General features: G+C 37.1%; 2 protein-coding genes and 1 long non-coding RNA gene across 3 annotated transcripts in view; 2 read left to right on the forward strand and 1 right to left on the reverse strand.

The window, feature by feature from the left end:
• The window catches only part of LOC146458925 (uncharacterized), an 88,541-nt gene that overhangs the window by 4,857 nt on the left and 57,992 nt on the right, over nucleotides 1-25,692 (forward strand). The window lies entirely within an intron of this gene.
• Nucleotides 8-13,365, reverse strand: LOC146458928 (pre-rRNA 2'-O-ribose RNA methyltransferase FTSJ3-like). Its single transcript, XM_085090119.1, has 23 exons — nucleotides 13,233-13,365; nucleotides 12,887-12,992; nucleotides 12,195-12,241; nucleotides 11,843-11,922; nucleotides 11,465-11,564; nucleotides 10,653-10,723; nucleotides 10,119-10,241; nucleotides 9,284-9,391; nucleotides 8,935-9,057; nucleotides 8,732-8,832; nucleotides 8,139-8,204; nucleotides 7,935-7,971; nucleotides 7,435-7,493; nucleotides 7,005-7,140; nucleotides 5,908-6,131; nucleotides 5,397-5,472; nucleotides 4,402-4,495; nucleotides 3,999-4,244; nucleotides 3,447-3,549; nucleotides 2,763-2,940; nucleotides 2,075-2,169; nucleotides 1,614-1,684; nucleotides 8-485 (listed from the first exon to the last, which is right to left on the reverse strand). Exons 1-23 carry the CDS (start codon nucleotides 13,297-13,299, stop codon nucleotides 352-354), a joined length of 2,445 nt encoding a protein of 814 aa, XP_084946245.1. The 5' UTR covers nucleotides 13,300-13,365; the 3' UTR covers nucleotides 8-351.
• LOC146458929 (eukaryotic translation initiation factor 3 subunit C-like) overlaps nucleotides 13,398-25,692 on the forward strand; it is a 40,921-nt gene continuing 28,626 nt past the window's right edge. Inside the window, exons 1-11 of the mRNA XM_085090118.1 lie at nucleotides 13,398-13,567; nucleotides 13,863-13,928; nucleotides 14,999-15,075; nucleotides 15,939-16,051; nucleotides 16,525-16,575; nucleotides 19,069-19,143; nucleotides 21,384-21,423; nucleotides 21,863-21,975; nucleotides 22,420-22,550; nucleotides 23,111-23,252; nucleotides 24,225-24,320. Coding sequence (XP_084946244.1) covers nucleotides 13,461-13,567; nucleotides 13,863-13,928; nucleotides 14,999-15,075; nucleotides 15,939-16,051; nucleotides 16,525-16,575; nucleotides 19,069-19,143; nucleotides 21,384-21,423; nucleotides 21,863-21,975; nucleotides 22,420-22,550; nucleotides 23,111-23,252; nucleotides 24,225-24,320 — 1,011 coding nt within the window. The 5' untranslated portion in view covers nucleotides 13,398-13,460. The remainder of the gene's footprint in view (nucleotides 13,568-13,862; nucleotides 13,929-14,998; nucleotides 15,076-15,938; nucleotides 16,052-16,524; nucleotides 16,576-19,068; nucleotides 19,144-21,383; nucleotides 21,424-21,862; nucleotides 21,976-22,419; nucleotides 22,551-23,110; nucleotides 23,253-24,224; nucleotides 24,321-25,692) is intronic.

The following is a 25,692-nucleotide window of genomic DNA, read 5'->3' on the forward strand; positions in this document are numbered from 1 at the left end:
GAACAAGCAGGTTTGCATGATTATTTTTTTTATTTTTTATGTTTGTTGAATAATTATTTTACACTTTTTAATACCGGCTAGAGTGTAAGATTGAAAACTTGTCCACGAATCCAAACTTGATTTTACAACCCTTGTTGGTTCTTTCCATGGCTGATTACCAGAAAAAAATGTTTCCTTCTCCGCCAAAAATTTGTCTTTCATACTACGGAATAGCGGATTGATCTGGCCTGCCACATAAGATGACTTCAAGGGTTTTCTCACCAACTCAATATTAAAGATTGATCAATTTGTATCACGCTACCTGAGTACACACGACTGTAGAAAATAAATTAGCTTTGGTTAGTGTAAACATCATCTTCTTTTCCTTCCCGTTTTTTGGTTTCTCTTTTCTTTGGCTCTCTGGCTTCTCATATCTTTTTTCATCCGTGGGTCGACGACTTTATAAGGCCCTTTTACTCCAGCTGGTCTCTTCATTCGTTTAGCAGCTACCAAAAAGAGTAACAATTACTGAGACGAAATAATGTAAGTAGTATTTTAGATTAGAATAGTCTACGCGCGATTTTATAGGGACTTTGTCGTTTAGCGTCTCCCCGTCTCCCAGAAAACAGTAATATTCAGATTAAATTGAAATTCTAACCTGAATGAATGAATGAATGAATGAATGAATGAATGAATGAATGAATGAATGAATGAATGAATGAATGAATGAATGAATGAATGAATGAATGAATGAATGAATGAATGAATGAATGAATGAATGAATGAATGAATGAATGAATGAATGAATGAATGAATGAATGAATGAATGAATGAATGAATGAATGAATGAATGAATGAATGAATGAATGAATGAATGAATGAATGAATGAATGAATGAATGAATGAATGAATGAATGAATGAATGAATGAATGAATGAATGAATGAATGAATGAATGAATGAATGAATGAATGAATGAATGAATGAATGAATGAATGAATGAATGAATGAATGAATGAATGAATGAATGAATGAATGAATTCTTATATACCGCACATATCACCAAGTCTCATGGCGGTTTACAATTCTATGGGGTGAGATCGGACGTCAGCATGTGCATCAAACGCTTAGTTCTGGTTGTAGATTTTCCCGCGCTTGACACCGGTTACACGTTTTCCGCCGAGGAAACTCAGTTTTCCCGCGCTTGGCAGCGGAAACACTAACTTTCTTCACGTTCATGCCCCGATTGTTCAAAGCAAGGATATGTGTCCAATGGAGAAATCGCTATCCAGCGGATAAAATGTACTCCAACGAATACATTTTATCCGCTGGATAAAGTTATCCGCTCTTTGAACAACTGGGGCGGGCCTGATTGGTACAATGTGTGCTTGTTGTGATTGGTCAGCTTGGACTTCATAACAAATTTAGCAAGCTATAAACCAAAGTCGCAAACGGTACTAAGCCTGTTTAAGAAAACTGGAAAAAAATCGTCATACAACAATGAACGCATGCTTTGGATTTTCGATCTGATTGCAACGTTCAAAGAGAAACAAATTGAGTGGAAGAAGCGCGATCTTTGCTCGATGTTCCGAGAAAAAAGAAAAGCTATGAATAGAAGAACAGCATAAAACATACCCTGGTTTCTCTTGGTAACCACGTATTTCACTTCTTTGGGTTTTCCTTTGAGAGCCGCTTTTTTGTACAAACTGTAAGAAAAACAGTTAGAGTTATCGTCTTGTTCTGTACACGAGAGTCAACAACCGTGTTTCTATATATATGACCGGGGAAAATAGGAACCGTCAATCGGTCCTAACCTGTCTTTTTAACTTTTTCATGAGTTATAGTCTATTGTGAAAAACAATAGGGAAAATCTAAGAAAAACTGCGCAGGTAAGCATGGCAATTTTCATACAACATTTCAAACACAGAAAATCTGAACAGTTCTGGGCTTTCAACCACTGAAGTAAAACTGTGATATCCGTTTAAATTGACCATTTGAAACCTAGGACCGGATACAGACCGGTTCAACTTCATCTTGGAAATTAATGAAAACTCGACACAGAGAATAAATGTAACTCGGTGGATGGATCCTTGTACCTTTTGATTTGATTCATCTTTTCTTTCTCTGAGACATCGACTGTTTCGCAAATGGCCTCCGCTTTTTTCCGTGCTTTCTCCAGTCGCTTCATTTCCTAAGTAAAAGTAAATAAAGCAAAAGTAATTTATTTAACGTCAATAACTCGGTGAGTGCTTGCGCAATCTCCCGAACCAGAGAAAGGGGAAAACCGGACTACCCGGAGATAACAGCAAACAAACTCAACCAACAACAAACTTAACCGACAACAAACAACAACAAACTCAACCGACATCACATTCGTGGGAGACGAGTGCTCTCACCACCGCGCCATCCCTGCCCCCCTAATAACATCATAACGTAGTCTTAGAAGGCGTTTGATTGACCCTATTCCGGCGGAATAGGAATACATACAATGATGACAAGAAATTCCTCATAAGAGGTTTTTGGAGTTACTGGATTACACAATCGCTCCTAAATTATCATGTGTCAGCGACACTGCAGAAATGTCTCCCCAAAACTGAAAAAGAGAAATTTAACAGCTATTTCGCTTATTCTTATTCCGGGATACGGTCAATCGAACGAAACCTAAATAACCTTACAAACGAAGAAGGCTGCAAGATCTGTCATGCGCTGGCTTCTCGTTCATAAGGGGGGTGGGGAGGGGGAGAGGTGGAGGTGGAAGGAAACTGCCTCAAAGATGGTTTTTACCTTTCGTTTTTTCCTGGCCTTAGCCTCTGCAATCTTTTTTATTGGTCTGACGTTTATCTCCTTCATTCGTGCTCGGTAATCCGCCACTATTTCCTTGGAAACCGGCAGTTGTCGCTGGTAATGTTTTGCCTCGTCTTCAGCAAACCAGTCGGGAAGAGCGTCATCATTAAATGACCACCTGAGAATACAAAGAATTAACTTGGAAAAATTTACAACAATCACCAACAACTTTAAAAGTACTGGACGTGGAGTGCGTCCCAACAATTGATTACGCGACAAGAATTTTTCATTCTGTTTGCAGACTTGGAAAAAAGATGACGGCTGTACATTTTACCACAATCCCACCTCAGCCAATAGTCACATAGAAAGCCACGTTTCTTTTTTTGCGAAATACTTCCCAGTACTAACATTATGTATGCTAGGTTTGAAGTTTTTTTTTTTTAAACTTTTCTGCATGTACGTTTTTATAAGCGTTTTAAGGGTCGTCGTACGATAAGAATTAAGGGTAAATGTACCAGTCGGTACGGGGGATTATAACCACATTATCATTATTTTAAATTTTTTTTTGCAATGGGATTGTGAAAGGTAAATCTTGTTGGATGTTATTGTAGACGTTTCAACTTTCCAAGTCTTCGGAATCTACATAACATTTCTATTTCAAGTGATTTATAAAGTTCTCATTACCTGTGATAGCCAGAATCAATTATGTCTCTCTTATTTTTCCGCGAGAATGCCATTTTGTGGCCCAGTGCTAACGTCTCCGGAGTAAGGTTCTTCAAATATTTGCCTACGAAGAGAAATGATAACTATTGTGTCAACCGATAATCACTCGGGAATCTTTAAACAAGCACTAAAATCAATGCCAAGGAGAAAACAAGGTTTGTATTTCCCTGAGCTCTGTAGTTCAAAAAGCACACGCAACGCATTTTGAACATGACAAAACAAACTGCAATTTCAACCTATCAGAAGCGAAACAGAGAGCAGTCGCAACTGGCCAAATATGATAACTTTGGTGCTTGTTGCGTACATGTATGGATTATCCAATCAGAATTCCAGGAAAACTGCCAGTAAACCAACTCAAGTCTACACGAGGTCTTGAGTTGGCTTCCAAAAAGCGATTCTTGTACGCTGATTGGACAGCCCATCGCACGAAAGCGCACTAATTAACTAAAAGTGATTTGCATTTAATTTTGCGCATTGTGTGAAAAAACAAGATTTCACTTTGTTTTTTCTTACTGTTATCCTCCACTGGCACGACCTCAAAGTCATTTTGTTTGGAATTGTCTGCTTTCGTTTGCTGTTGTTTAGCTTTGTTTTCTGTCATTTCTTCCTCGCTGTCCAGGCTGCTGTCGCTTTCCTCACTGCTGCTCTCCTCCGCATTTTCGTCGTTCCAGTGAACTTTTTTCGCTTGCTTGGCCGTCTCCTCCATTCCTCGTTTTGTCCCCTTTTGTTGAACGACAGAAATAGACTCCGAACTCTTTTCTGTTGGAACAACAATTCAAAGCCATCACTAAGTAAAGAAAAGTTTGAATTTTCCTTCTCGAAAGACATGGACACCTTTGGTAAAGCTCCTGGGAGCTCATGGATTCCATGGGTAAACAATTTACATTTAACATCTATCACAGTCGAGATAAGTTACCTAAAATAGTTCCTCCTTGGTTTTTATATTCTTCTACCATTTGAGAAATCTCCAGGTCTTCATCAGCTTCGTCTTCTAGACCTTTAAACACATCCTGAGAAAATAGCATTCGTAACTGAGAAAATTTGCCGTTAACTCGTTTTAAGTGGATGTCCTGAAAAACTGGACTAGCTGTTACAATTTTTATCTCCCAGAAACTAACTCTGTACAAACAAACTCAAGAATAAAAGGTGTAAGCAAAAAACTTAGAATGCCACTTTCGGCCATTTTACTATGTCAGTCCAGTCAGTGTAGGGGCTTGTAATGAGATACTATTTGAAGAAAGTTTCACCATCGTTGTCGATCTCCCACTAATCCACGCATTAGTCCTCCTCATCTTGTCTGTCAAACAAAGCTCTACGCATATTTGCAGTCTCCAGCTGAATGCGAGGCAGAAACAGTGTAGCTAATTCATGACATTTACCGCTATTTTTGTAAGTTTTTAGTTGGGGAAATTGTTTTTATACAGGGCTAACCTCACGATTTCCCTATTCAGGATATTTTTGTATTTGTGTTGAGGCTCCTGATATGAATAAAATGTTATGTTATGTTATGTTGTTGCAAAAACCTAGCTGTATAGCTGGCTATTTTTGTACCCATCCCTCTCCTCAAAACAAAACGAAACAAAACAAATTAATTCTCCTGCCTCAAGACTTTTTAAGGTGACCTTTTACCTAAGTAAAGCTGGTCTCAATTATCGCACTTATTAATAAATCCTGGCAAATACTTGACAATGGCAAGGCCTAGAAGACAGATTAGACAACAAAAATCTCATCACAAAAATATGGAGGAAGCTTAAATAACTAAGTTATTGTCTGTTCAGCTGACTGGCATGTAGGGCAGCAAAATTCTGTGGGTAGTATTGCTTACTACAGATTTGTTAAACTCGTCAATGTCTTTTGTCTTTTTAGCAGAATTCTTCCAACAAAATCTCATTGTAGTAGCAGCATTCTTACCTTTTCGAACCACATATTTGCTTTGGCAGTGAGAGGAACTTCAGGTTCCAGCTCTACTAAGAGTGGATTCTTGTCCCTTTTAATCAAAGAAATTTAAACATCAAATCAAAGTGTGTCAATGGCCAAATTCTCTGTTATATTCAGAGCTATATAATAGCTTCCAAACAAATAAATATAACTGTGATAAATATGAACAACTTGTTTATTACTGTCTATCTCAAACTTGTTCTGGCCGTAATCAATCAGTCAATCAAATAAAGTCAATCAATCAATCAATCAATCAATCAATCAATCAATCAATCAATCAATCAATCAATCAATCAATCAGTTATCCTCCCTCCCTCAGTCAGTCAGTCAGTCAGTCAGTCAGTCAGTCAGTCAGTCAGTCAGTCAGTCAGTCAGTCAGTCAGTCAGTCAGTCAGTCAGTCAGTCAATCAACCAATCCTTATTTGAAGTCTCTAAAAGCCATCATCATTAAATAACATCTAGTATACCTAAATGTATCAGTTACCTGGTATGCTGTTTTTCATTGCTTGACTCTGTTCCTCCAGCATCATTGGCAAATTCTAGTTCATCATCATCACCATCACCATCGTCATCATTTTCTGAACCGCTCCTGTTATCATCATCACTGTCCTCTGAGCCAGACTGCATCTCCAGATCCTCCTCACTGTCTTCTTTTTCACCTCCAAACTCCATTTCATCATTCTCTGCTTCATCCACCCTGTCCAGATGCTACAGTGAGGAGACATAACTATTGTAAATGAAACTATTTTTGTTCTGAAAGCTGCACAAAATCAAGTTCAAAAATAAACTGATGGTATGGGACATCTTACTGGCTAGTTTTGTTCCCACCAGCTATTTGTGATTGAATTGACAGTTTTATGATCAGTTTTGATGAGACCTTAAAATAATAAGTCAGTGTTTTTTTCAAGTGTATCCTTGAAAAGTCCTTGTTCTCTTACAAGCTGGGGATAGACAGCGAAATATGCATTGTGCAAGAATGTAACAATTTCAAGATGCGAACAGTTTTGTACCAAACGTTGGCAGTCACTTTTAATTTCTTTCAAATACTAGACAATCATCACATGTCAAGTGGTACACAAACCTCAATGCGTATTTTAAATTTTTTGAGCATCATGCGATTTCATCTTTATAAGAAAGGTGGGAATGAAACTAATGCTCTGAAAAATTAATGTGGTTATTGGCTCAAGGGAGGGGGGGGAGCAGGACTCAGGTATATTAGTGATGGGTGGGGAGGTGCAAATGAATTCAAGTTGTTAGACTCCAAAAAAGAATGTTTATTTATTTATTTATTCATTCACCACGACATACAAACATAGAAGAAGTTCAAGAATGATCTTTGCACAAAACTATCCCAATGTAAAAATTCCCTGCCAAAATATTTCACCCTTGAATGTCTGCCAGAAAATTTCTATACCCAAAATGTCTGACAGTCACTACATAAATTAAAACTCAAAAGAGATCTTTGCAGCTTATCATCACTAATCTACCTGAGTACCTCTCCCCCCATCCCCGCTGTTAGCTTCAAATCAGTGTTACAAGACTACAAATGCACTGACATTTTATTTCCAAGTTTTGCTGTACCTGTTTGCTCTTGATATTTGCGAGGGAAAACATTTCCATGTCAGTTTCCATGTCCTTCGTGTCTCCTGGTAGAATCATTTTCAGTCTCATCTTCTCCTGCAATTTCTGCCTCTGTTCACGAACTTTCCTCTTTTGTCTGTTTCAACAAAGATGTAAAATAGAGTAACATAATGTTAGAAAGAAAACAAAATGATATCATATCATTGCAATCATTGAGAAATTTAAGGCCACATGCAAAAACTCTGGTGAATCTGAGCAAACAACAAAACAGGACCTGAAATGTTACATAGGTCAGTCAGACACTGAGCCCTTGCACCAGTTTCACCAAAAAGGTAACAATCCCTTTCATTGACACTTTCCCTTTACATCACAGGGGAAAGCCTGGGTGTTCAAGCTGGCATGTCACTAATATCATTCTATAACTGGATACCTTTTTATAAGAGCATTTTCCTCTTCTTTTAGTCCTTCAATTGTCTTTTCGAGAGTTTCCTGAAAAAAGAGTCGTCAAAGTTCAAATAATCATAATCACAAGTTTACTGAAATAAATTTGTATGGAGTCTGTCATCAGTCTCAGAAAACAAAATAATTTATAAAAGTGCTAAATAAATATTTCAAGCCCCCAAATATTTGCAACAAGATGCTGATTTTTTGGCAAGTAGACATTTTTCATCATGCTCTTTCCAAATATCTCAGTAAATCCCATAATTTGACAAATTCAAATATTTATAACATCCCACATTAAAACTTAATTAAGTGAACATGACTCTTACTGTATTTTGTGCCTTAATGTCTTTGCTTGCCTTTGATGTGCATATTTTAAATTTTGGTTGTAATACCTACATTAATTACTGCTACATTAAATCTGTGGCACACAGAGCAGTAGAGTTATTATTTACTAATAAATAAATTTCCTGATCACTGAAAACATACCTCCTCATTTTCTTGGTTTTGTTCATTGTCTTGCATCCTGTCAGCAAAAGGATAAAAAATGCAACGCTCATTTTGTGGCATTAGTGAAATTACAGCTTCTGTCAGCTGTTATGGGCTCTCTCTGTGTTTAATAGCAGGTAAACAGGAGATAACATTTTGTACTTTTCTGTAAAATACCCATTTATTATGAGCAAATGTACAAACCTTGCATTTTCAGAGTCCTCACCAAAGTATTCTTTCCGTAATGCTCTGTGCCAGCTTAAGAGACTCCTGTGAAGGTTAAAAAAATTTGTTTGATGCAATGAGTGTATTAAATAAGCTAGCTAGTTAAAAAACTTTCTTGGTTTATAATTTTTCAGACCAGTTTCAACTGACTTTTATTTCCCTTTGTCTCAGACATCTAATGGTTAATTGAATACTGTACAAAGGAAATATAAATCTAAACTGGTTTGAAAATTTGAAAACCCTCCCAACATTTAAACCACAACATAAAGCTTAATATACATGAGAGCACCCCCACCCCACCCCCACCACTTTGTTCTACCCCCTCCCCTGCTATGAAAGATCAACTAAAAGAAAAAAAAAAAAGAAAACTTCTCCCTTGTTTCCAAAGATACATGTATATTATCAGTAGAAACACAAATAGGAATTTACAAAAATGATACAATGTTGTGTCAATAAAACCCATGGAAATGGTACATGCATAATGCGACATTAAACAAGTTTTAAGGTTAAGCTTGAAAACTCTCCAAGGTGAACTCTTGCTTTTGGATCATTCATCCTTAATTATAGCTTACTTTATATCTGACTTGCCAAGGACTTTTATGTCTTTGAAAGATTCTTTGATCTCATCTGTTGTCATAGAATGTTCTTTGTACTTTTTATCATCAAAGACAATCTAAAATAGAAAAAAAAAATGGGCTTCTAATTAATAACTTTATAACACCATTAATTTTACAGCACCCACACATGTATAAATAAAAAAAAATGATCAACTAACCTGGTTTACTACACTTAGCACTTCTAATGGATGCTCTGTTTGAAGGAAATCAGACACTTTAGCTGATCTAAACAGCGTATAGTCACCCTCGTCATATCCTTCAGCACGTGTCTTTTTCTGCTTCTGAAAAAAGACATTTGGGGGCAGGAAAGCAATAGTTAATACAAATGCCGCGGCTGGTAAATAAAATGCTTATTTCATCTGGAGCAAGTAACTGTCCTAAATATACACTGTTAATATATATGGAGGTGTTACACGTATACAAGTATTTTTGATGCTTTGGTAAGAAGAGGCATCTAACAACTTAATTCTGCAGGTGTAATTATTAAAAATATAACAAAATATTCACCTCTACTTGTAAAATGCTGACTTTCTTTTTCCCCTCAGGCTCAACTTCTTTGAAGATGTGTTTTGGATCCAACAATTTAGGATCAATCTTAGCTGGTGCTATGTAACCCTTCAGATAATAAAGACAATATTTTATTAGTAATAATTAGTTTATAATTTATTGGCTAAAATGTCCATTATCGATAACAGTTTGTTAAGACATAAACAAGCCAAAACAAACAGTAAAAACCGATGTTTTGGTGTCATCATGATGCCATTGTCAACTGAAGGTAACTTGTGGACAAAACGCAGATTGTGACAAATATTTATGTTAATTTTAGCACCAACGCTGCTTTAAATACTTGTCACAATCTACATTTTGTCCACAAGCTAATTACCTTGACAATGATGTCATGAGGACACCGAAACGTCGGTTTTTACTGTTTGTTTTTGCTTGAAAATTTAATGTCTATTTAAAATTATTTATAAATGAAAACAAGCTAAAACAACCATTGTTCTGGCCTCCTACCCAGACACTCTTTGGGTCCAAAGAAAGTATAAGGTTTTTTTTGTAATAAGTGTTTAGTAAGTGTTTATTTAAATAAATTATTCACACATTCTCGCATAAAAATGAATTACATTTGATTTTACACATTTGATTTGAATTTCTCCAAATTAAACTTATTTATGGGTTGAGAAACTTTATCAGACACTCAAGTGTTTGTTCTGATTTCCATACAGCTTGACGTTGGTTAAAAAAAAAGAGACAAACACAATCAGATGAAACACTCTTTGTCAAGACATGTGTGATATCTTACATCATGAATGTGCCGCTGATGTGAAATAAGGCACCATACCTGGCATACCACAAAAATCTCTGCAGACTCTGATCGTGAGGCCTGGGGCTTTGTAGAATGAACTTTCTTGAAGAGTTGTTGGAATACCCACAGCAGTGGTTGGTAATCTTTGGATCTGAACACCTAGAATATAACCAATTAAACTACTATTTAGTACTCATGTACATCCCTCTACAAACCATTTCTGCCAGCAGTTGTCTATCTTATTTTGCAACAAAAGAAATCAATTATTATGATTGACATAGTTCGGGAACTAAATTAATGTTTAATACGCAATTCTATGTACATTTTGCCCACTTTATCTGCATCTTGATCTTTAATAACAATTTCTGAAGACACAAAACAGAGAAACAGCTTTCAATGAAGGGGAGAGACCCTAAATGGGGCTCATCATCATGTGGTAATAAACGACAAACTAGACAATAAATGTTTACTCAGTACAAAGCTAGGTTTTTAATTAACAACTACTTGCATTTACATTTAAATAATATGTTTACATCGCTAGTGAGTATTTTTGCACCCAAATGTACACACCTTGGTTATAAACCAACCCCCTTCTTGCAGGAAGTCACAGGCCAACTTTAGAGCACTGAGGGTCAGTTGAGCTTGTAAGAGGAAAAAGGAAATAGGGAAGAATGACTTAAAACTAAAAATGAATGGCCAGAAAAAATGCAGAGTAACTGTGAACAACTGACCACCATATCACTGACTATATATAGTTTGCAAATTTGAGACAATAGGAAATTCACGTAAGAATTTATTAAAACTAGTAATAATCATGGATTAGTAAAGTGCATTCGATCTCATGGCATCCAGACCGAAGCGAGTCAACCTGCGGGACTTCACTTAGCCAACGGGATTCAAAGCTCTCGTATGAAAATTATCGAGGTGAGTGGTCAGCCATTCCAAGATGGCACCCAAACCCTGAAATCACACAGCATCACGTCGAACACAAATGGTTTAAAGTTTCACCAAGAATGAATGCACCATCCTACTCCTACGATAAACTATTTAATATTAAATAACTGTAAATTATAGATTCTGTAAATTATAGATTTACAGTTGAACAAAGTCTGACCCATAAATTAAAAGCAACTAGACATTAGTTGTGTAATTATTATAATTGCAATGAACAGTTTAACACAGGCATACAAAGTTCTTGTCTGACTAATTTCATCTTTCAGATTAGGTTGTTAAGTGCAGGTTAAGACAAAGTTTACATGTAAAAGATTGACCTATATTACATGACTCATTAAAAACACGCATGAGAGTATATTTTGTCCTTTGTGGTTTATTAAAAATTAAATAACTCATTCTTATGTTATTCACAAATAAAATCCAGTTACCTTGAGTAAAAGCATCCTGTATCCATGCTGATCCAACATTTGGAGCACCATCATTCAACACACAGTCAACTTTCCAAGTATGAAGCTCTTTGCTAATTAGCTGAATAGAAAACCAGTTTGACTAATTAAGTAACCTTTGCTGTGCCAATACTACTACTACTGTATATCAAGAAAGGAGAAATTTGATGCTTCTTTTGTTATATGTTTTATCTTCATTATTTGAACCTACATCACAAAAAGGGTGTTGTGATAAAGCTACATGTAAAAAAAGTGTCCCGTGTTAGCAAACCTTGCTTTCCAAATATTGATCCCTCTTACTTCCCGCCCCCTTTGACCTAATAACTATTATACAAAGAGTTATATATTGAATTTGTTTACCTGTCTACATCTGTCTGTTGTTATGTCTTCTTGAAGTGTTATGACATTATGAATGGGCTTGATAGGAACCAAGTCAACACCTAATGAAAATAAGATTGATGTTTATTATTTTCTGTACCATTTATGGCAATATTCAATGCCAAACTGTACATGCGACAGAGTAAATTGCAATTTGGGTTGACCAAAATAATTATTATCGTCATGGTCACTAACATTGCTAGATGTAGGTCATGTGAAGTTTGAAGGTTGAAGTTTTATCCTAGTCCAGTCAACCTTCATGAAGTTGTGTTTGCATGCCAAGAAACAAATTATTTTGTTATTTTGCAGTAGATTAATGGACTCATATACCCACCAACTATTACGCTTGACACAGGCATGAACTTGGAGGCGACTTGAAGCCTGACAAAATGACATAATGGCAGTTAATTCATGATTTGGAAATGTGCACTGTCACTTTCTAGTTTTACTAGTTTTTCGACCTATGCTGTATTTTACCCTGCTAGCAAAGGTTTCTTTCTGCCAAGTCTTTCAGCAAGTTGTTCTTGTCCCTCTATTTTGCATAATCGGCTTGTAAACAAGCTGCCAGAGTGCCTACATGTATGAAATACTAGAGAAGTGAACAACTTCGTACATGCTAAAAGATTTGCCAGAAAGAAACCTCTACTAGCAGGGTAACTTTATTTTGACAAGGCCGCAGAACAAGTTGCAATAGTCACAATTCAACAACTGTGTATATTTTTGGCACTTTTTGAGAAACAAGACAATACAAAAAGCATAGGCAGCCGATAATGTCCTTCAGAGATGAGACTAAAATGTGACGTATTCTCAAAAAAATAGCCCTTGCTGGGTGTAACACCATTATGTTTTCAGTCAAATGCAATTGAATTCAATCCATAGACTTGTGAGTTTGATTGCATTCAATTACTGAACTCATTGAGTTCGACTGAAATTCCGTTTGATTGGATATAACGAGCGTAGCAGGATATTCTGCAGTTAAGTTGCAACATAATTTAGTTTCTAAATAATCAATTTATAAGTTATTACCAGCCTCCAGGCGCCGCACACAGATCTATCAAGCATCTTGACGTCTGCAAGAAGCCAAATTTTCTGTTCAACTGAATCAATTTAAAAGCTGATCGAGAACGATAACCTGAAAGATAAAGTAAAGCAAAGATAAGTCATTTGGTTGTTTATCAGCAGTAAAGCAAGAGAAAATAGTCTATAAAGATGATCAGGTTGCGTTCTTGGAAGGTGACAAATTTGATTTTAGACATGAATGCTGATTCTAACCACAGCTGATTTATCAGCTGTTTTTGGCACGTCAGTGAAGTTTTCGAAGTCCTTAATCACGTTAACGGTAAATTTTAATTAACAGCTATTAAGTAAATACCTGTTTCCTTTGCAAGATGGTAAAATTTATCTTTTCTTTGCTTTCCAACTTTGGTTTTCTTTCCCATAGTTTTAGCTGTTTACAACACAAGGTTTATTTCCACGTGAGAAAAGGCCATAAACCGGAAGAGACTGGCACTACTATCGTTTCCGCTGATCTACTGTGGGCTCTAACTAAGGACACGTGGGCCGCCATCTTGTTCTTTTCTATTTTTTCTGATTCTTGAAGATGGCGACAGAATCAAGATTTTTTGCCGCTGGAAGCTCAGAGAGCGAGTCTGATGCTAGTGAAGATGAACAGCCAGTAGTTGCCAAACCGGCAACTATTACAACAAAGTAAGAAAAAGAAAACGAGCGACATTAACTAGTGAAAATCAATTTGCATTTGGGACCACAACCTAATAGGCTAGAATACTTTCACATTCTATTAAAATTAGAACTGAAACCCTTAGTCTCTATATCTCCCTGGGTGAATTGGACAGTTATTTAAGTTACCAGACAGTCAACACCGGATCTGGGTGAAGAGAATAACTGAAAGATTCCCAAATATTTGGTACAATTACAAATAGAAACCTGATTGTATGAACTGTTCAATTTTGTTTAATGTTTTAGCAATCTGTTTTGTTTTCAGGTCTTTTGTCTTCAGTGATGATGAAGAAGAGACTAAGAGAGTTGTGAGGAGCCAAAAAGATAAACGGTAATCTTCACCCCTTATTCATTTGCTTGGTTACCGGTAACAGCTAGATTGTTAAGCCCCAATATCAATATTCATTTTCTCATAACTGTTCTCAAATATTTCTTATGGTACTAGTGAGGAGAATTTGTTTACATGTCAAAACATTTTGTCCTTGGTGATCATTTCCATTATTCTCATAACCTGAGTGGGTGATCAACAGTGAATATTGTAATGAGAAATTGGATGCTGGTCCCTATTGGGACTTACAGGGTTTGGTCAATTCCAGCTGTGGCCTTCCCCCCCCCCCCCCCCCCTTCCTCCCCCCAAGCATTAGTGAAGCATTTTTCCACGTTGTCCGTCCCAGGGATTCAGCATTAGTCAACCCCAGGGCATTTGATGGCCTCACGATGTTCACCTTATGGCACCCTCGCTTTCTTTAACGATGTATTCACCATCAAAAGATTAAAAAATTGTGAAGACCTGCACCTACCGTGGACAAAAATGAGATGGTAGATACACATGACGAAGGGTTACTGGAATGATACTGAAAAATGAGACTGGAGATTTAAAATTAATTAGATTGGACTGAATTAACTTCCATTAGAATGAAAGTAAGTCCGGAAATGAGGAACTCAACTTGTTTTTTTAGCTGTACCATGTTCCCTTTAAACAACTCGTTTGTCCTCTCCATGTGGTATCCGTCAGTTTTTTTTTTTAGGGAAAACAGAATACACAGAATATAAGTTCCCAAAAGAAAGCAATATGTCTTTTCCTATTAGACTCACAAAACTTCCCAAATGAATGTGATTCCTGTTATTCTGAGTAAATTAACTTGTATTTCATTAATTCCACTATGACGAACAGAATGATTGGATTACTATTCTGTTTCTTCCAAAAACAGAATAGGTGCCAAAAAAAAAATGTGACTACTGTCTACATTTCCTGTGTTCCATTCCAGAATAGTCCTAAAATAATGCTCATATCAGCGTGATGAATTTGATAAACAGGCTTTAGAAAAGATAGGAAAAACCAAGGGAAATTGTTGCATATATTAGTACTGTATTCTGATATAAATTAGTGTGAATATACAGGTTTGAAGAACTTACCAACTCAATCAAACAGCTGAAGAATCATAAGAAAATCAAGGATATTTCCAAAGTCCTCACAGGTTTGTTTGTAGAGTTTTTCATATGTTAATACACTTGACCCTCCACCAATGGATGGATCACAAGTGGATTACTTCTCTTGGCACTTGGTCATATCTCGTGGCACGCATATTGAAGGGGCAGACTTATCATTGGAGATAGGTTGGAGATATCATGATTTTTGGCCAAAATTCACTAAATTTAAACTGTGAACACTGTGTTAAATAATTTCTCAGTCACTTATTTAAAGAAATATTAATAGTGATTCTAAGACGAAAGGTTGAACCAAAATATAGTACAACCGGCGATTTTTAGTGCCTTTACAACAGCGAAATTTGAAAACGTCTGCCAGACGTTTTCAAATTTGAACCCCTCTCTATCTTGGTCATCTGCCAGTGAAAATATCCTTGGATAGTTTCTTTGCATTCTGATAGTCTTTAAATGGAATTTTGTCATTATATCTTGGCTGCTATCAACCGAATAGCGTCTTTCCAATTTTTGGTGTGTTACTAAAAATAGCGTGATACTGTCCCTTTAAAAGACACTGTAATTTTCCCTCCCATATGATAGCATCTGTTTATATACGTGCAAGATGTTTGATATGTGATAAATGAGCCACGGTAAAGTGGTCAGGTACCTTTATTTACACGCTGAAGGGTCATGAATTTATTTCTACATTTATTGCACATATGTATTTTTTGTAATATTAATTTATACTTTATTTACACTATTCTATAAGTTATTTATTTATTTTTATAACGCATTTGATTATATCTATATAGATACTTGCGCATTATAAATTTTAAAATTATTATTATTACTATATATTATGGCTTACAATTTTCGAGGTCAAAGTAATATTGTGGTGCTTTTTTACTTCCTTAAGAATTTGAAAATCTTGGCAAAGCTTTCAGTAAAGCCAAAGCTGTGGTTGACAAAGAAGGTATTCCACAGTTTTACATTCGATGTTTAACAGAGTTAGAAGACTTTGTTAAAGAGGTAAGCAACTTTAATTTGTACAAGGGACACAGATAGGTTCATGGTCATTACTCTAACAACCTGAACAGGCATACAGGTACCACACAGCTTTTTAGACGGAGCTTCTCACCAGAATAAGAGGGATTGAATTTATGGAATCACTGCAAAAGATTGTTACAAATGAGGTCATGTAACCAGCAGGAGACCTCATTGCTGTAACTAGTCAAAGAACCACAGTTTAAATTAGTTCCAGTTTACATTGATTTACAATCTTAAGCATGGACTTACCACATGAAAGCACTTTTTATACTCATACTTTTTATAATTATTTTCCCACCTTTTATTGTATACAGATTGGTATGGATGTTAATATTGTAAATAGAACATGTAATTTTGTCAAAAGACTGCTATGTGCTTTTAAATGTGAACAAACAGATTACTCAGAAGAAAAGAGTAACCATTACTTAAAGCTTATCTTGCTTTCTCTTTGTTAGAACTGGGAAGACACTGAAGGTCGTAAGAAGTTGAGCAAAGTGAATGCTAGGGTGAGTGTACACAATGTAGCCCGTGTAAATTACTATAAATAAATTGTATGCAAGACAAAACAGTTTGAAAATGTGCTCAAGCTATGGGTTTGTGGATGAAGTGCAAAATGTGTTCTCTTTATTACGGGCAATTTTTAGCGGCATCAAGGAGCATTCACCTTTTTTTTCTGTAAAAAGTTATGTTGTGAAAAGAGAATGGGTTATTCCAGAAAAAATCCACACCGCCCCGATGGATGGGATTCTGGAAATTCTCACGGGAGGAGGGGTCAAAGACTCTGGAAATCCAGGTGGGAGGGGGGGTTGAACTTAAGAAAGTCTTCTGCAGGAGTCATTTTGACCGATAGTTCACGCGATTCGAACGTTTAGCTCGGTGACACTTCAGCGCTCTCAGACCCTGAAAATAATAGGAATATTTTGTTCACATATTTCTCACCTAAAATAAATGATAATCTAAGGTCCTTCGCAGGTTCTTTAATAGCAGAAAACGCGAACAACAAGATAGTAAAGAATGAGCCATCGCAACATTGTTGCAACGAAGAGTTTGAAACGCCTGACACATTTCTACTCGTACCAGACCCAGTGCGCCACCGTTGTGTAATTTCACGTCCGCCATTGCATTCTTAGCGTGGATTCCACTGCGTCAGGCGGAAGAATTTTTTACTTGTGCAAGCAAGGATGCAGAGCTATTAGCTGAAGAAGATAATTCCAAAGAATTTTGGTCCAAACATTCCCTCTTCGTAGAAAATACTCGAGAGGAACTTGTAGCCATCTGTACCTCGAAAAAACTTTTGGAAACGTAAGTTATTGCGAAAGCAACAGAAGGAGAAAGTTCTTGGACGGGTTCCTGCAACATATACAGTGGTAACCTCTCTGAAGTCCCATCGTCCGTAGCACAGTTGAACAAGCAGCCAGTGCGTTTTCTGCGTGCCGTTTTAAGATTCCATGGGTGTTGTCCATTGGGCACAAAGGATGAACTTGTTTGCTTTTTCGCATTGTTGCTCCTTTCTTTTTTTAGTTCCACGCGATAGAGTTTTTAATATCAGCACAAGCTTTAGAAATTAAAAAAGAATATCTTTTAGACGTGATTGTGCGTATTTATATTAAAAATAAATTAAATTTAAGCCTTATATTTTTTTTCCGGAAATCCAGGCGGGAGGGGGGGTCTTTTGTTTTGGAAATCCAGACAGGAGGGGGGGTCTTGTGCTTCAGGAAATCCAGGTGAGAGGGGGGATTAAAAAAGGACCCCATCCGTCGGGGGGTGTGGATTTTTTCTGGAATAACCCAATTCGAAGTTTACCAGAAAGTTTAAACACATCTTCACATCTGTAAACATTTATTACTGTGAAAAGTTGCCCTTCCCAAATAATCACAAGAATTCTATGTAATAAAATGGATTTTAGGTCAAAATGATTTCAATCTGCATTTTTGTTTTATGTTGTTCCAGAGTCATGCCAATAGAACTCTACTTCAAAAGGAAATTAAAGTTAATCTAGTTTGAATTCATTTTTACCTAAAATTTCCTTTGAACTACAACACTGATGTGAGAATGATGATTATTCTAGAAAGTGACGCAGGCATACTCGGAAAAAAGAAATCCGAGTGCTCCTATCAGGAGTCGAACCTAAGACCTTCCGATTACTAGTTCGGATGCTCTACCACTGAGCTACAGGAGACTCGTGGGAGCTAAGGCCATTGAACTAGGTTCATGGGACAAACATCCTGCATACTGCTAGGATTTGAATGTCAAACGTGTGGTATATGAAAGAAATGTGATGGTATATTTCCAGCCTGGTGAATGAATGAGAATGATGATTATTCTAGAAAGTGACGCAGGCATACTCGGAAAAAAGAAATCCGAGTGCTCCTATCAGGAGTCGAACCTAAGACCTTCCGATTACTAGTTCGGATGCTCTACCACTGAGCTACAGGAGACTCGTGGGAGCTAAGGCCATTGAACTAGGTTCATGGGACAAACATCCTGCATACTGCTAGGATTTGAATGTCAAACATGTGGTATATGAAAGAAATGTGATGGTATATTTCCAGCCTGGTGAATGAATGAGAATGATGATTATTCTAGAAAGTGACGCAGGCATACTCGGAAAAAAGAAATCCGAGTGCTCCTATCAGGAGTCGAACCTAAGACCTTCTGATTACTAGTTCGGATGCTCTACCACTGAGCTACAGGAGACTCGTGGGAGCTAAGGCCACTTTCACTGATGTGATTATACATTCATGCACAGCATAGAAGTTGTTGCATACTACATTACTTTTGGTTGGTTCAGGATAATGTGTATATTTTGGGGCAAAATGTTAAAATTTGTTCCGTTATTTAGGTTTAATCATACGAGCCACACCAAAATTGATTGAGCATTGACTCTGGTTTTGTGAAAAAATGTTAAGAATGCATTTAAAACCATGCTGTTTTTACTTGGTGTTCCTATGGCAATCTCTTAAGCTATTTGTATTCTATTCTTTTTTCACTTTTAACAGGCTTTGGCTACACTGAGACAGAAGTTGAGAAAATACAATAAAGATTTTGAAGAGGAGATATTAAAATACCGTGAGGTGAGTTGTGACTGTACTAAATAAGTATTACATGAAGTGTTAAAATATACTGGCTGGCTAATTACACAAGTAGCTTTTCTTCTGTAAAAAAGATGAATAAGTAAATGAAAAAGGGGTCGTGATGATAAGGTGCAGAGATTGCAATTTCAAAAAACGCTGGTTCCCTTTTTATGGCTAGTATGTACTTATTTTTTTAATAATTTTTCCTTTAAGATGTAAAATTTAATCCATTGCAAATGAGTACACATTCTCAAATCTGCTTTTTGTCTATTATTATTGTTATTCAATGTTGGAAAATCATATTATAAGTCAGTGTCATTTCAAGTTAAATATCATTGTATGCTATCATATCAATTGAAGGGCTGCGAGCATAACCGACCTATGTCGAATTTCAGCCCGTTTTTCGATGTAGCTCGGATTTGTCCAAACTTTTGCATGTGTACTGCAATTCGATTGAAAACCATTGTCCAGTATTTTTTCACGCCGCTTTGTGTTTCGTATTAATGCCATTGAGAAATTTTACCATCTTGTAAAGATATATCGGTAACATTATAGACACTGGATGACCAAAAGGACAATGCACTGAGGATTAAATACTTGTATTCAATATACACTCGTTGTCTTTGAAACACGGCACACGAAAGCGGTGTTTTTCGCGGGAGCAACGAAAAGAATGCTGTCACGCTTTTATTTGATTCTGTTACAAACTACTACGTACGTGACAGGAATGTCCCAAATGTAAACAGTTACATTCTCCAAGAGAAAATGTGTCCATTTCTTGGCGTAAAATCCAGCTTTGTCCCGTTTGTCGACATATCACTCTTGATAACGCAAAATACTAGCATTCTACACGATTAACAGGAAGACATGTAGCCATTTCAACGATTAACAACGATTAACAACGATTAACGGCAGTTCAGTATTAAAAGGTAAAGACTATCTATTCTTTTTACGACCAGTCGGTGTTAACCGTTGAAAATCTCTGTTAATCGTACTTTTATTGAATCATTGCCTTGAAATTGTCAAGTTAATCGTTACATACCGAATTTCAAGCCTGGCAAACCACAACTAAGGCTTGCAAAACACCTTGTATATGGCGGGATTTGTCTCTGATGCTCCCGCGGGATTTGATAATCGAATTGAAAAATTCGCCACGGCACAGTCATCACTACCAAGGAGGGATTCTTTGGACAACATTTCCACCAGTTCCTGTGAACTGCATTCGTCAATTTCGTAACTTTTCAAAAGATCCATAGATGTCGTGCGTTTACAAACTTCACCAAACAAAAGCGAAAGCAACTAGCCAGTACGATACGCAAGTTGTTTATCCCGACTGCCTTGATCTATTTTGGGCTTGTTACAACCCGCAAAAGCAAACCATGATATCATCTCAAACGTTACTTATAGCAACAACAACTGATGCGACTAAACACGGCTCGTGGACAGTGGAAACTTGTAGCCTACTGATAATTTGGAAAACGAGTCTGACGTGGACAAAACCTATAAAAAAATTTGCCTTCCAAGCGCGTTCACTTGTAGACAAGCAAACTACCAAATCCCCCTCCCCCCCCCCCCCGACTCAATGTTGTCTTTTGGGTCACGAACAGTTTCCTGGCAAGCATCGCTTCCCACATCAACATTGCATAAGGGGGAGGGGGGGGGGGGGGAGGGAGAAGTAACTGTGGTAGAATTATGAAGGGAGAAACAGTAAGTGAGTGGTTTTTTGGCTGTCTGTGTTCGGTTGTCATTGCATAGGGGGAGGGGGTGGGAGGGAGAAGTAAGGAAGTGGTTTTTGTTCTGTTCGTGTTTGGTTTTCTCAAGGAGTTTTGTCCACGATTGTAAAACCGCGAAATGTTTTCCAAACCAGGGAGAGCCAAAATTGCGAAACCGAAAGCAGCGCTAAAATTCGACATAAGTCGGTTATGCTCTCAGACCTTCAATTATTATTATTTCTCCACAAGTTTCAAGTTCAAGTTTCATGTTTATTCAAAAATGTTTAACATAAAATTCAAAGACAACACTAACCCACAAGTAGCTAGAGCTAATCTAGGCGGGTAGTGAGAAGACTAATTTACAAGAATTAATTACAGTTTACAAATAGCTCAAGCTTAACTTTGTAATGTTATAGTATATGGAGAGGAAAGGGACACTCATTTTATCACAACAATTTTAGAAGGTTTGTAAAAACCATTAACAATATTACATGGTGTTACTGCCATTTTTAAAAATTGTTTCAACAGAACCCAGTAGCCTCTGGAGAATCAGGCCAAGAGGATTCAGGTATATTATACAAAGTAAACTTTTCAAAAAATTCCCACTTTCCAAAATTAAAAGACTATAAATAACTAGCACTGTTGACAGAAAGTGCTAATGAATAGCTTTCATTTGAATGGTTTCTCTTATTAAGAAAAAATTCAGTAAAATTTATAAGTTAGTGCCATGTTACACAGCACAATTTACAGTATCACAGGAACATACTGCTTAGTAGATAATTATAGCTGCATTTGATTGAATGCTAACACTTTGAGATTTTGTGAACAGACTCAAAAGTTAGAACTACCTTGTACAGCATAATAAACAGCACAGGGGGTGGGGGATGGGCAAGCTGGGGGATGTTGAAGTTTTGAATTAATTGGCACATAATTCATGGAAGCATGTGGTGTGTGGCAGCTTATTGTCAAGTACTGTTATTAATTTATTTATTTATTGTGAACTACAGCTTCAGATGATGATGATGATGATGACGATGAAGGTGGTGATTTCTCAGGAGCCAATGACTTTAACAGAAAGAAGATTTCAGCTGACAAGGGCAAACTTATCAAGCCATCTGAGGTTTGTCTGATTGCATGGCCCCACAAGCTTCTAGCTTTAAATATAACCATTTACAAATAAATTTACTTTTATTACTTTTTTACTGTACCATACCCAGATGACTCCCATAGCATGCCCATAAAGCCTTACTTATCTCCCCAGCGCTATTTACTGTATTAATGGCAAGAGCTGATCGGACAAGTTGTAGGCAGGTCCAAAACTAATAAACAATCTAATAGCCTAATTTTCCACGCACTACAAGCTGAAACCTCCAGCCACCATAGTGCTAAAATAAACATTCACTTCAAGACTAAATACAAATTTTGTATTTAATTTCTTTATTAAAGGGAAGTTTATAGTTAAATTATCTCGCTAGGCGCTTTAATATGTTAATCACAGTCCAATGTTTTTTTTATGTTGTTTTAATATTGTCCTCACATTGTGATATTGTTGGCTCATATTCAGATTGCAAATGAAGATGATGATGATGATGATGACAGCGACTGGCAGAGCAGTGACACCGAGACGTCCGGTGATAGTGATATTGGTGATGAGGGAGATACAACGCAATGGAAAGCTTGGATGTTCATTAAGAAGTAAACTGTTTGTTTGAATGTTGTCTAGGATCAGTATATAAATTTTAATTGATTCATGGTAATTAAGAAACCGTAAGCATACATGTAGACCCTGCGAGAGCAATGCCATGCCTTTCAGGGGGGAATTAAGTATGCAACAGGAACCATGAAACATGTTTTGTCTGCACCAAGAATATCTGTCTTGGTGATGATGTTTTGCTTCAAACAGTTACACATTACAACATCAGTGCCCAGTTGTTCAAAGCCTAATTAAGGTGACTTGACCCAGTTATTTTTTGGCGGTACCATCCTACTTTGAAGCTAATTACATGTAGTATGAAAAAAATAGAAGGGATTCCCATCACGTAACGTCTCCAGCCAGCTGAGTGTACATCATGCCGAGAATTAAAAACTCTAATAAGAAAATGGCCGGGGTGTTGAATGCTATTCGGGTGAGAAAGGAAGTGCACACTAATAAAATTTATTATCATATCTCGGTGAGCATTCGGAAGTCAAATTGCACGTATGGGCTACTTTGTATTGCTTTGTGCTCATCTCTCTGATTGTGCTCCTTTACAAAGAGACAAAGGTCCAGAGGACAAAGTAAAGCAGAAAAGGAAGATGAAAGAAAAAAAGCCAACAACTAAATTGAAAACCAGAGAAGGAGAAGACGATGATGATACTGGATGGACTGAAGTCAAGGGTAGTTCTATGTCAGCTGTGGTATGTGTCTTGATGTTCAAACAAGTTCTCCTAACTGGTACCATAAGAAATGTATGGAGAGCAGTGGGGAGAATCTGTATGTTGATATTGGGCTTTAACAGGGACTTCAATAAGTTTTAAAATTAAGCCATTCCTTTTTCTAATAGCTACTATATGAAAAACTCTATCGTGTACCGAGGTGCTGTCATCTCACTCCTTGCAAATGGCACAGGAATCAAGGCCTTCACGAAGAAGGCATGGCAATCATCAGATCTTAGAGAACTGAACTTTTCAGCCGAATCGCCTTCCACCATATAACATATGGACACAAGATTTTTTATACTTATGATTAGATTTTGTATTTATCTGAGATATAGATCAAGTTGTAGAGCGAGGGTCAGGAAATTTTGAAATTTATTTTAGTTTTGTATTTTTCTTTTTTGTCTTTTTGGCACGACCCCATAAGCTTTCTACGTGTAGCTTTAATTACCACCGTGGATAAATAAAGTTTTAATGTTATGTTATGTTAAACTAGGTGGCATTCGCTAGTAGAGTACAGTAGGTGGTTGCCGCCGCTGGGTCAACGAAGGTGTGCTAAGGCCCCTCCCACCAGGGGGATCCAGGTCTTGCATGCTCTACCAGAAAATTCTAAAATTTCAAATAAGCCCCTCAGATCTCATGGATAAGGGGATTGGTTTCTAAAGAAAACTGTAATGCTGCATCAAATGTTTGGTTTATCAACAGATAATCTTTATAACTTAAGGCAAATTGGCCACCATAAAGAGATTTGAGTGCTGGCGTTTTGAGTGTTAGCTCTTTGTCAGAGAAAATTGATCACGACAGACATCTTTCTAAAACGCCCTGGTATTTAGTGAGTCCTTTGTAGTAAGCGAGCCAATAAGTTTGGAAGTACAACTGTGACAAAACAATATGTATGAAACAATGATCTAATTTTAATTTATTTAGTGACTGGAAGTGTATTTGATTCTTCAGGATAAAGCCAAGCAGCTCTTCCCAAAAGACACAGAAATCACTCATCCAGTTGTATTGAAAAAACTACACGAGATCCTCTCTGCCCGAGGCAAAAAGGTCAGTAGACAGCAAGGCTCATAAACGAGAAATCATGAAAAGCACACAAGCCAAGCTTGGAAGGGGGGGGGGGGGTGGGGGTTGTACTGTAGGATCATTTGCAGCGGTGGAAGAACATTGTAAAGTCAAACTGATTTTTTTTAGCATTTTCTCAGTGCTCAGGGAGTAGCTCTTGTCTGGTTCATGCAGGCTTGTGTTCAGTGGTGACTCAAGTCCGTGCCGTCAGAGCTTGGTCCATGGTTGATGATGATGATGATGATGTAGCTCTTGTTTAACCTGCTTTATCTAAAGCAATGTTTCCTTCACTGCTAGCTGACTGCTATTCTTCTCACACAATTGCCCTCAGATCATCCCAAAATCCCTTATTTATAGCTTGAGCTTAGTATCTTCTCTCCCACCAGAGAATTCATACATCACACATTCCAGACTCTTTTAACACGCCAACAGTTTATTTCATCACTAATGCTTGAGGAAAAGCTTGTGGGTAGTGCGCTGTATAGTGCCCTAAATACCATGTCGTCAGGAATGTAAGAGTGATTGAGTGAGTGAGTATCTGTAAACAAACAGGTCTGTAGCATGTGCACAGCACTACCCATATGTACGCAATGCGTACCTATTTTTTTCTGTCAGTTCTTGGTGCTCCCGTGGTTCATAAGGGAGAACGGCTAGCTCTATTATACCACAACTCAGTCTTCCAGTTAACTTTGAAAGTCATGGTATTCAATGAAGAATTTTCTAGGTCAATATATAGCTCTGGTTCTCTCTAATTCTTCTAAAGTTTCTCATTCATTTTGTTGGGTCAAGAAGCAAGCTTTCGCAGGTTTTCAACTTACCGTATTTATTCGTCTACAAGCCGAGCAATTTTTTCACAAAACTTTACCAAAATCTCGAAAATTTGAACTAGAGAAGGGTCCTCGGCTTATAGCCGAGTGTTTTTCCAAACAAAATTTTTCTGAAACAGCAAATTCATGGGAAACATAGATTTATTTGTCTATAAGCCAAGATAGTACTGCATACAGAAATATATGAAAAAACAAATTGAAGTTGGTCATTGACTTTTATATATGTGACCTTCTTTGGAAAAACGTACACTAACGATATTCCGTTAAACGGTCTAGGCCGTTAGCTATCCGTTAGTCATCCGTTAGATAAATTAATGAAAAGCGTTAGAGGCGTTAGTCAATCCGTTAGCATCTAATCCGTAACCGTTAGAGCGTTAGTTGAATCCGTTAGAGCGTTAGTTGAATCCGTTAGAGCGTTAGATGTATCCGTTAGAACGTTAGATGTATCCGTTAGAACGTTAGTTCTATCCGTTAGAGGCGTTTTGCAGTCCGTTAGTCTGTTAGTTAGTCGTGTCCGTGATCCGTTAGTA

Source organism: Pavona decussata, unplaced genomic scaffold (assembly GCF_977016875.1).
Source record: "Pavona decussata unplaced genomic scaffold, jaPavDecu1.1 SCAFFOLD_225, whole genome shotgun sequence".
Classification (NCBI taxonomy): Eukaryota; Metazoa; Cnidaria; class Anthozoa; order Scleractinia; family Agariciidae; genus Pavona; species Pavona decussata.